The following is an 11,876-nucleotide window of genomic DNA, read 5'->3' as shown; positions in this document are numbered from 1 at the left end:
ATGTGCTGTAGCAACTCTGATAGATAAAGAGATTCTTCAGCACTTACTAATCAGGATATTTGTTCAACCCTTTAGTGAACAGGTGCTACTGAACATATGCATCTCCACCCTCTCTGCCCTGGACTCTAGGCCTGGCCTATGCAGATAAGGTCCCCTGGGTCCCTGAGTCTGGGTGTGGGTGCTGGAGGGTTGCTGAATCAGCTACATTAGCTTCAGCTGCGAGGATGATAGGGCCCCGGGGAAGCTAGAGGCTGCGTGTGCGCCCTTCCTGCTGTGGCTGGCCTCACTCCCACCCCAGCTCCACTGAAGCCTGCCTGGGCCATTTCAGCTTCTTCCGCATGTTCCCAAGCTCCAAACCTCCTCTCTGACTGCTGGGTAGGTCAGTGTTCCCTCCCCTTCTACCTGGGAGGGCAGGAGCCATGACTGTCTATTGTCCACATGAGCTGATCAGAAGTTTGAAGGTCATTTCATGAACTGAGCAGAATTACATAGGTCTTCAGAGTACAGACATAAATTATAGCGGGTGTGGAAACAAAGGTCTGACTTTCAGATTTGGCAAGTGATCAACTACCAGTGCCTCTGATCAGAAGTACATAGTGAAAACCTAGCTCCTAATAAAGGTCAAGACCTGTTTCCATCTGCTTATGCCTCTTAGTTCCCTTTCTCTGTAGCAGAGGATTAAAAAAAAAAATGTAGTGTAAGCCACTAGTGACCCAAAGGATCTGTCTGTAGCTGCAGCCAGAACGCCAAATGGGATGAGTGTCCTCTGTAAACACCAAACCCTCAGGATCTCGGGATGAGGCACACAGAAGCTTAAAAGTCTCGCAGAGCACCCGAAGGATGTGTACGCAGTAGACCACGCCCGTGGTTCTAGTGGAATGAATGAGGCATTGACTGCAGAGGCAGTCTCCCCCAACCTGATCTAAAGCAGGTCTGCATGACCTAGTCCTACCCACTCACTGGTCTCATAGCTTCCAAGCCATCATCTTGGCCTGGCCTCCCTGGACTTGTACATTGAAGGTCTAGTTCATGCCCTCAGAAGTGTGTGGTCGGGAGCAGAGGACGGCATGGAGACACTGGCCTCTTGGCCCTCTCCTGGCCTGAGTTGTTATTTTAGAAGGAAGAACTGCAAACCAAAAATAACACCCTTTCTGTTAGCCTAGACCTTCCCAGAACACAGAGCTGTAGCTCCAGGCTCTGCCAAGCATCCCGGCCTGACGCTGCTTACCCTTGGTCACAGGAAGGCCAGCCTAAGGCCCTCTCTGCTTGTCCACCTTCCCCAGCTTAGAGACCTGGACTGACAGGGATAGTCCTGACTATTTGCCCAGGCAGTGGAGAGAGATCCCAGCTCTCGTTGCCTTTATCCCATTCTTCCGGTAGGTCACTGTATCTCTCCTGTTTCACTCTAATCTGTGAAGCCAGGAATTGTTCTGTTCATTTCTGCCTCCTATTGACACCTATTGCTCTATAGAAAGCGACAGTAGGATTCTGAGGGTGCACATCCTGGAGCCTCTCTAGCCAGACCTGTCTCCTGTTAGCCCGCTCACAGGGTACACGCAGGGGAGGTGGGGCAGTGTGGTAGAGTCTCATGGCGCCATCAGCATGGGAACAAGAAAGAGCTCTTCCCGTGGGGCAGGCTGTGCACTGTGAGGCCAAGCACACGCCTGTGGTGACAGCCTCCCCTCCTCTCTGTGCTGGCCTCCTGGCCTCCGGCTCTTCCTAGGGGCCTGACTCTCACCTCCCAGGCAGCTTTGCTCTAGCACAGACAAGACACAAAAGTGGGGAGGGGATGGGAAGGAGCATGTGGTTTTGTCTACGACAGCTGTTCAAGCAGGGTTCCAACCCTCCCCAGCTCTGCCACTCAGAACTGCACAACCTTGAGCTAATTACACCTGACCTGTGGGAGAAAGGAACCCCTGCCTTGTGACGTCATGGCAAGGGTTCCACAAGACAGGGGACCTGAAGAACTGTTAGCCCAAGGACCAAAATCACCCACTGCAATACTCTATCCTCAGTGCTAATGTAGATGACTTCCTTTTCTCCAGGACAAGAGTGAAGCCACCAGGGGAGCCCTTGCCCAAAGGCCTTGCCGCCCCAGACCTTACTCCCTCCCTCACAACCTTCCTGAGGAAGAGACTCGCAGGATTGCACGGATATTTTCTTCCCAGTATTCCCAAAAGACTGACGAAGCCTGAGGGAAGTGGCTACCAGCCAACCTTTCGGCTCTGTTTAGCTTGCAAGTGACACCAGTTCTGGTCCCTCAGCATCCTCAGGCCACTACCATCACCCTATCCCATGGGTCTCTTGAGACCTAATCAGCTGAGACCAGAGGAGTGCCCCAAACCACCCAGCAGCTGCCTACAGGATCTCAGCTTCCTTCTGTAATGAGGTGGCAGTTGGAAATGAGACTCCAGCACCCGAGTGTCCCTCCCATCTTCTGACTGTGAGGTCCAGGGAGTCCTCTCTGAGCAGAGACACCTGTGTCCTGACACAGCCTACTGCTGACCAGAGCCCTTCTGTTTGAATAGGGCAGGCTATTTTTGCCATAAATATTGGAAGAAGCATGGAGTAAGTATGGGCATAGCTGAGAAAATTCCAGGGCCCTGTCCAGCTTTTTTGTTTGGGAGTAAGGTATTTATAGATATAAATTATTTTTATGATGAATTAATCAATAGAACAGGGGAATCGCCTCCCTTAAAACTGTATTTGATTGTCTGAAACCTAACCATGTTTTTAATGTTTGTTTTTACTCAGCTCTGAAATTCATTGTTCTTGCCTTTGTTTTAATAAAAGTCTGGCATTTGTATTTTGTGTACAAGTATTTTTGGGTTGGTCACTGGGAAAAGGTGTTGGAGTTCATTTGTTCCTAGCTGCAGAAAGAAGGGTACACCTGTCACTCAGCCATCTCAACATGGGTCGCCAAAAGACTTCCGACTTCTTCCGAGCGTCAGACTGGCCCACCTTAGAGTGATGCTAATGTCCTCTTCGATGGTTTGGGCTTTTGCTTGCTTGCTTGGTTTGTCTTTTCCTCTGATGGCCCTTCAAGTCTCTCAGCACAGTGAAAGTCTGACTAGGACCTGGTCCCCGGTGTTACTCAGGTGAGTACTTCTGTCAGAACACAGCTATTTGGGCAGCTGCCATAGACAAAACCCTCTGAGGATGACTCTGAAGAAGCACAGATGTCCGGTGCCAGCTGGTAGTGAGGTTGACTCGAGGGCCCTGCTTGTCACCCCTGCATGTCATTTCACCGAATCCTCACAACTCTGATGCCCCTCCCACAGTTAAACTCAAGGCCAGGAAAGTCAGCTGCAGAGAGAACCAGAGAATGTTCTGGGCCATATCAGTGTCTAGCCTGGCTGTCTGTGGCTCTGGCTTCATGTGGTCGCTGTGAAGAGCAAATGGGACATTTCTGAAAATGCTTCGCTGGCATTTGGCACATACTGGAAGCTTGAGAAATGTCAGCCCTTCCCACTCTTCCCAAGCGCTGGAGTGGATTAGTAGAGGTAGGCGCATTGGTTACCCAGAAGGCAGGGCATCCCGCCTCCCTTTAAGGGCCGTGTTCCCTCAGCTCAGCCTGCCCCTCATATTCCTGCTCTGTGAGCTTCACCCTGCAAACCTGCCCCATCCCTACCCAGAGGCTGACCTTGCCCTGGGCCTCACACTCAGCCAGAACAGAGAGAGCTTCCAGTACCTAGAGTTCCACATCCCCTGGGGTAAGAAGCTTCTAGGTCCCAGGCCTAGGGCAGAAAGCCTCAGGTGAAGATCAGTGCCAAGTCCTATTCCTGTAAATAACCTGAAGGAGTCAAGTGAGAACAGGGCCACTGGAGGGCACCGGCTGCAGACAAGGTGAAGGTCTGAAACACAGATGCTCGCACAGTGTGTTATTTACCACTCTCTCTCCGGGATAGCTCTGAGGCGACTTGACTTACGAGGTTGTACGTGTTCGTCACCACAACCAGGATGACCCTGACTTCCTTATACATGCCCTCCACAGATGCCTGGAAGCAGCATTTCTGTTGACCCAGAGACTGTAGCAGCCAACCTTAAAACTTCCAGCAGAAGTTTGACTCGGCCCAGTCAGCAGAGCTCTCCTCCCTCTGGGTGTCTCTAGTTAGACTTCTACTTGTAGCCCCTCCCCCATGTGGCTCCCACAGTTCTGCCCACCTCCAGATTTAATAGTTCCAGCCAGAGCCCAAAGCAGTGGGCAGGGCCTGGTCCAAGAAAGAGGATGGACAGTCTAGATGCACACACCTACTATGGCTCTGTGCTCAGGTTCTAAACTGTCCTCCACTTCTCTGCCCTACCCATCTCCTCTCCCCTCTCCTGGTAGTCCCCCTCTGTGTCACGGGCTCCCAGCTTGAGATGCACCCACCCAGTCCTGAACCTCACTGCCTGCGGATGGACCAGCCTACAGCGGTTGCTGCAAGGGATTCTGCTCCCCTGGCCCCATCTCACTCCGGCCCCAGAAGCTCCGTGCCAAGGACCTCATGAGGATTACTAAATGCTGCAGATAGATCGGAAGTGTGTTATAAGTTACAGGCGAGTCAGACTTGCAGCATCCTAGCTGTGGGACCTCGGCAAGTTACTGTCCTTGATGGTCAGTTTTCTGTGTAAAGTTAGCATTAACACGGGGCTCTACACAGTACGTAACTACTGGTTCAGTACAGTGTGTTATACACAGTACGTATCTACTGGTTCAGTACAGTGTGTTATACACAGTATGTATCTACTGGTTCAGTACAGTGTGTTATACACAGTACGTATCTACTGATACAGTACAGTGTGCTATACACAGTATGTATCTACTGGTTCAGCACAGTGTGTTATACACAGTATTTATCTACTGATATGGTACAATGTGTTAATACCACTGTGAAACCAGCCACAAGAGGCCATATATTCTGGACGATCCTACTCAAACAAAACCTCTAGAACGAGCAAATTAAGGAGCAGAATAAAGATGAGTGGTTGCCTGAAGCTGGGGAAGAGGGGGAAGGGAAGAGGGGTGCCTTGTTTTTGTCTTTGAGCTGTGATAAAAATGTTCTGAGTAGAACAGTTGTAGTGGTTGATCAACCTGACTGTACTAAACACTGTCATGTGCCCTGTGTGGGCAAATCGCATACTATGTAAAATACACCTGCTTTCCTTTGTTTCTAAATTTAGGATCCTGCTTCCTAGGGGTATGGGAAGTAAAAGTGATGTGCCCAAAATATCAAGCATATCTTGGTGCCAAAATGTCCTCAACCTTCTCGGCCCTCATCTTCTCTCCTCTCTTGAGGAGCGTCAGGTCTCTAAGAAATCAAACCTATAGCCATTGCGTAGGATCCTGGAGAGCCCCTGTCCTATGCCCTTGACCTTTGGGCTAGGCTCACAGGACACCTTTGGGCTGTCACACACCACACCTCCTGGTCGCCAAGGTAGTCCCCTCCTCTTGAAAGCTCAAAGGAGCCACATTAAAGAGCCCGAGGTCTCAGAAGCTAAACCAGATCTGGAACTCGCTGTGCCCTCCCCGCAGCCCGCCTCTGTCAAGTGATCAGACTGTCAACTAGTTTCTCAGAATTAGGTTTCAGGTCAGCTGGTGCTTAAGGCCGGTGCCGAGCCAGAGGCAACAGAGACAACCGTGAATGGTGAGCAGGGGCCATCAGATCCTCCTGCTACCTCAGGGAATGGAGGCTTGGGGTGCCCCTACACTACCCAACCTTCGCTAGGCTCACAGGTAAGACCCCATCCCTCTCCTCCACTCTCCCTCACCCCCTGCTCCTCTGACCACTCCCTTCCATGGACGCTCACAGCCAGGAGCTGCCAGGGCTCGCTCACCACTGCGTGAGAGACAGAGAGTGAAGCAGTCTGGCTCCCGCCTGGTAAAGATGAAGGAGCTGCAGCCCTGGGGAGGGCCTTGACCCCCACATCTGTGACTCCTCAGGACTCCCTTGTCCTGCTGACTCCTCTGCTGGGATCTTACAAACGCCAGATGAAAAGTGTCCCTCTCCTTTGGCCCAGGATCCCCGCGGAGCACAAAGCCCTCTCCAGCAAGGGACCTGGGGCCCTTCCTGGGTACAGATGGTGAGGGCACCTCTGGCCTAAAGCCTGGTCTAAAGCCTGTGGTCACTCTGCCTAGTGGCTTCCTTGATGCGGGTGTATTGTTGGAGAGTTTGTTTGGACAATGCAGGACACACTCAGCAAACATGAATGGGCCCTGTAGGCTAGAGTATCTCATGTTGTGGGACCCCATTGGAGCTACAAGGGTGAGGATTGTCCTCAACTTCCACCTCCAGCTGGTGGCATCAGACCAGGGCCTGGCAGGCTTCCTCAAATAACAACTGAGGTGCAGCAAGGAGGCTGGGAAGCCCGGACCTCAGGGAGGTTCCTGCTGTACCTCAGCCACATACTCAAGTATGTCTGCCCATCCTTTCTATTTCTGATGGATGGCTTAGGGGTACTCCTTCAAAACTTGGGTACACCCAATTGCAAACTCTTAACCAAGTTCAGGCTTCAGTGTCTCTTGAGAGCACCTTTCCAGCAGTATCCTCAATGGTGTTTGTGCCGCATCACTCCCTTCCAGTCTCTCCTTGCTGCCTGTATCAGCATGCTCTGACCGCCCACCACCCCCACCCCCACTGGACTAAGTGTAGCCTTGGCATTCACAGCCCTCTACCAAAGGGCCCTGAGGTCATCTTTGACCTCATTTTCTGCCTCCTCATTTAGGTAAGAATGGTCTGACTTAGGGCCTTCTCTACAGTCTTCACAGAGAAGGCAGATAAGTTGATCTCGTGCCTGTCTGGAGGCTCTGACAAGAGCTGGAAAACAGTCACAGATAATGAGGCAATGCTGCAAGACGGTAGGGTCGGAAGTAGCAGAAGGCGAAGTGGCTTCAAGAGGGTGGCCAGATTGACAGGGAAGCAAAACTCCAGAGAGGCACCTGGCCTCAGTGGGGAGAAAATTGGCCACTCAGTGGCCTCAGTGCCCTTTGCAGGACCTGGCTCAGCACCAACATTGCCTGAGGTTCCAGCCAGCAGAAAGGACTCTGAAGCCACAGTCCCCAACAGCAGCCATACATGGGCCCTTTGCCTGTCTAACCTCATTGTTTCTCTCCAAAGCAGAACAGAACACAGAGTTCTTCTCCCAGCTCCTGAGTGGTCCCCAGACAGGCTTTGAAGAAGGGATTCTAAAGAACTAACCCCAAGGGCCTCTCCAGATCTGGGTGAGCCTTAGATTTAGGCTGTCAAGTTACCCAGAAGCCAAGCTCTCCGGGGCCAGGCTTGGGAGAAGAGAGGCTGCTAGGATACCATGAGGAGAGTCAGCTGCTCCCACAGTGCATTCCAGGCCTGGGCAGGGACTCCAGTGCCTCCCTGCTGGGCAGGAGCCAGGCCTTGCTGCTCTTCTGTAGGGCAAAGGGGAACGAGGCCTGAACAAGTGGAGAGTATTTCTCTAAACACGCTCAGCCAAGTTGGCTTTAAAGGCTCTGGGCCTCAGGCCTCAATCTCCAAAGAATCTGTCCCCTCCTCAGGCTTGTCTCGGTTTACAACTCAGGCAGACAAGAAGACTGGCTGAAAGAAGAGCCTGAGAGAGCCGCAGCCTGACTACACCTACCCGCACAGGGCCTAGGAGGGCCATGGCCTGACTACACCTGCCCGCACAGGGCCTAGGAGGGCCACGGCCTGACTACACCTACCCGCACAGGGCCTAGGAGGGCCACGGCCTGACTACACCTACCCGCACAGGGCCTAGGAGGGCCACGGCCTGACTACACCTACCCGCACAGGGCCTAGGAGGGCCACGGCCTGACTACACCTACCCGCACAGGGCCTAGGAGGGCCACGGCCTGACTACACCTACCCGCACAGGGCCTAGGAGGGCCACGGCCTGACTACACCTACCCGCACAGGGCCTAGGAGGGCCACGGCCTGACTACACCTACCTGCACAGGGCCTAGGAGGGCCGTGGCCTGACTACACCTACCCGCACAGGGCCTAGAAGGGCCACAGCCTGACTACACCTACCCGCACAGAGCCTAGCCTCTCTGGGCCCAGGAAGCCCATGTGGTTAGAGGACCTTGGTAGGCACCCAGCCTTCTCCAGGCTCATGTCTGGCATTATGAAGCACTTAGTAACTAAGGCTAAGACCCTGGGGAGCCAGGTCACCACACTGACTAGACTTTAGGTGGTGTGGCCATGACAACTTTATTGCTTGGCCATCAGAACAACCCGACTGGAGTTCTGGGACCAGTGGTCAGTCAACCTCTTTCCATCTTTTATTAAAATAATTTACTTATTTTATATGCACTGATGTTTTGCCTGCATGTGTGTCTGTGTGAGGGTGTCAGAGCTTGGAATTACAGACAGTTGTGAGTTGCCAGGTAAGTGCAGGGAATTGAACCAAGGCCTCTGGAAGAGCAGTCAGTGCTCTTAACCGCTAAACCAACCAGTCCAACCTCTTTCCATCTTATAGCTCTATTTTCTCATCTGTAAACTGGATTTTAAATACAGCCCTGCTTTTACCAAAGTGGTTTTGAATCTAAAATAGACTAAACACGGGCTTAGACACCAGGGGCCGGTGACACTAAGCAAGCTAATGTCTCTAAGCCTCTGCTACATTTCCTGACAGGTGTTGAGGATTAAGGGAGATGGCATGTATAAAGTCCCCAACTACAGGGGCCCCACAGCCCAGCGACCAGGCCCTCCTGCTCTGAGCTTCCACTGAACCAACACCAGTGGCTCTCAGTTTGTGTACTATGACCCCTTTGGAGGATGAGTATCAAATATCCTACAAATCAAATATTTACATTAAAATTCATAACAGTAGCCAAATTACAGTTATGAGATAGCAAGAAAAATAATTTTATAGTTGGGGGTCAGCACAACATGAAGAACTCTATTAAAGAGACACAGCATTAGGAAGGGTGAGAACCGCGGCCCCACAGGTTCAGGCCCTGCCTCCCCTGAACTGTCCTCATTTTTCTACCTGCCAAAAGCCCTTTCAGACTTAGCCTGCATTGATCCTCTTCTTCCCCTACAAGCAAAAGGTCAGATCGTCCCCTCTGTATCCCCTCCTGATAGCTCCTCTCCATCTCTACTGACCACAGTCCAGCTTGAACTAAATTCTTTACGGGCACTGTCTAAGCCAGTCCTCAAAGCCTTCTGGAGCCCCTCCAGATAAACACACATGGGTTTTTATTCTGGGATGCCAAGCTCAGAGATCTGTGTAGGATGGGGTCTCTTCAGCATGTGCTGGATTTTACCAGGCCAAATCCCTGACTTAGCTCAGTGCCATGACGTGAAGATGGAGTTAGACATAAGAGAAGACCTTACGACAATATCACCATCTGTTTTTCCCGGCAAATACAGCAGCATTCTTGACGGGTGAGACCCCTATTCTTGAAGCCAGGACATCCCAGTGGGAAGGTACAACATAGACAAGGCTGAGGGGTTGCTGTGGGGTGGTTGGGAATGATACTGAGCTAGCGTCTGAGCTCAGGGAAGGACCTCTGAAGAGGAGATGTTTGAGGAGGAATGTGAAGGAGGCGAGGAGGCAATCTGTAGATGCCTGAGAGAGTTGTACTCCAGACAGATGATGGAACCCGAGAACTCCCATATGACTAAAGCTCAGTGAGTGAGTGGGGGGGGAAGAGGGGGAGGGGAGCCCTCACAAAGAGCTCTGACCAGGGTGTTAAACTCTCCTTTTGGTAAAAGTCGGTGGTCTGTCTAAAACCTAGGAGAGTGACAGGCTCTGATGATAAAGGCTTGGATGTAGATCTCCAAAAGAGAACACCTCCTGCCTCTGGTATTTAGACCCAACTTTCCTGAGTCGGTGTATAACTGTCTAGTTTAGTGGTCCTTAAGATGGCTGGGAAGGTAGCTCACCTTAGCATAAACAAAGCCCTGTTTGATCCTCAGCACCTTGTAAACTGAATGTAGTGATAGACTCGGGAAGTAAAGGCAGGAAGATCAGAAGTTCGAAGTTGTCGTTAACTACATAGAGAATTTGACGCCACCATGGCCTACAGGAGACCCCAGCAAAAGAGAAAGAGGGGAAAAAAAACACGAAATGATTTTCAGTTTTGCCTCAATCCTTCCCAGGGCAGGGTTCAAAAGCCATTCTTCTACCCTAGGGCCCGAGCTTCCAGACTGGAGCCCAGCAGCTGTGAGCTCTGGCCTCAGTCCACATCCCCCGCACCTGACCCCACTCGCTTCACTATCCATCTTTCTCACTAGAAATCAAATTCCTTGAACACAAGTCCAACCAAGCCTCTCCCATCCGTATCTTGCCTTACCTGTGCCTCGTACAGTGGTCAAGAAATAGCTGATCAGTCAGTAGTCATTCACTCAGCATGAGTTAGTACAGCAGCACCTGCCCAGTGACAGGACTTTTTAGAAAGAGATGACAGCAAGCCTGAGTCCTTGGTTTCTGAAAGTAGAAGTTGAGGAATCATCACAGAGGAAACCATATATATATACATATATGTGTGTATACATGTATATATACATATGTGTATATAAATGTGTGTATATATACATGTACATGTGTGTTCATATGTTTATATGTGTGTACATGTATATACATATATGTGTATACATGTATATATACATATGTGTGTATATATAAATGTGTGTATATACATGTACATGTGTGTGCATGTGTGTATGTGTGTATGTGTACCTGTATATATACATATATGTGTATATATAAACATGTACGTGTGTGTGTGTGTGTGTGTGTGTGTATATATATATATATATATATATATATATGGCAGACCTGAAAGAAGACATCTGGCCTGGTTCCTACCCTTTGTTACTTAAATGTTTCCAATTGGTGAACTGAAATTTCATATATTTTTATTTTTATATATAGTTATTTTTACATATTATATTTATCAATTTAATGACATATATCAATGAGATAGATATATCTATGCATATATATGTATATATAATCTCACTGGCCCAAGAAAGGGTAAATGCACCTAAAGTAAGCCTTAGAAGACAGGACCAGAGTCCAGGTTTCCTAACCACTAGCCCAGAATCCTGTTTCCCTGTAGGGAAGGGGGTGCACACTGTTTACAATTCTACAAGACTGACCCTAGCCCTGAGAATGGACCATTGAAGGATGCAGGACTTCAGCACACCAAGAGAGTATCTGAGTCGGTGAACCAGCAGATATGCACTGCCAAGAGATGGCCTGAACACAGAAGGCCTGATGCACAGAAACCTAGTTGTAAGAACATAGGGCATGGCTGGAGAGATGGCTCAGTGGTTAAGAGCACTGCCTATTCTTCCAAAGGTCCTGAGTTCAATTCCTAGTAACCACATGGTGGCTCACAACCATCTGTAATGGAATTGGATGCTCTCTTCTGGTGTGTCTGAAGACAGCTACAGTGTGTTTGTATACATAAAATAAATAATTAAAAAAGAAAAGAACATGATGGTATGCCAGTTTCCCAGCATACCTGAGGCTGAACCAAGCCCTTCACATCAACCGATCCCTGGGTAACCAGCAAAAAGTGCACATGTCGACACACATACACACAGATAAACAGACAGACAGACACACACACACAGACACACACACACAGAGACAGACACACACACAGAGACAGACAGACAGACACACACAGAGACAGACACACACACAGAGAGAGAGACAGACAGACAGACACACACACACACACACACACACACACAAAAGCACATGTCTGCCCTGGCATTGTTTGTGTATTGCCTTGCCATAAGACTGATTCTAGCCCGGCAGTGGTGGCGCACACCTGTAATCCCAGCACTCTGGGAGGCAGAGGCAGGCAGATTTCTGAGTTCGAGGAAAACCAAATCCAAAAAACCAAAACAAACAAACAAAAAGACTGATTCTGTCTTCAGCTAAGA

The 11,876-nt window shown here is 50.1% G+C and overlaps 1 protein-coding gene across 3 annotated transcripts in view; it reads left to right on the top strand.

Moving 5' to 3' along the window:
- Positions 1-2,806, top strand: part of C2cd3 (C2 domain containing 3 centriole elongation regulator) — a 104,951-nt gene extending 102,145 nt beyond the window's left edge. For 2 of the 3 annotated variants that reach the window (XM_052157584.1, XM_052157592.1), the window contains exon 33: positions 2,046-2,806. In XM_052157584.1, the coding sequence (XP_052013544.1) occupies positions 2,046-2,195 (150 nt within the window). In that variant the 3' untranslated portion in view covers positions 2,196-2,806. The remainder of the gene's footprint in view (positions 1-2,045) is intronic. The other variant, XM_052157601.1, reaches the window with a different exon arrangement.
- Positions 2,807-11,876: the final 9,070 nt, after the last annotated feature.

This window comes from Apodemus sylvaticus, chromosome 1 (genome assembly GCF_947179515.1).
Source record: "Apodemus sylvaticus chromosome 1, mApoSyl1.1, whole genome shotgun sequence".
In the NCBI taxonomy this organism is placed as follows: domain Eukaryota; kingdom Metazoa; phylum Chordata; class Mammalia; order Rodentia; family Muridae; genus Apodemus; species Apodemus sylvaticus.
The sequence above is the reverse complement of the archived record's forward strand: the minus strand, read 5'-3'. Positions and strand labels throughout refer to the sequence as shown.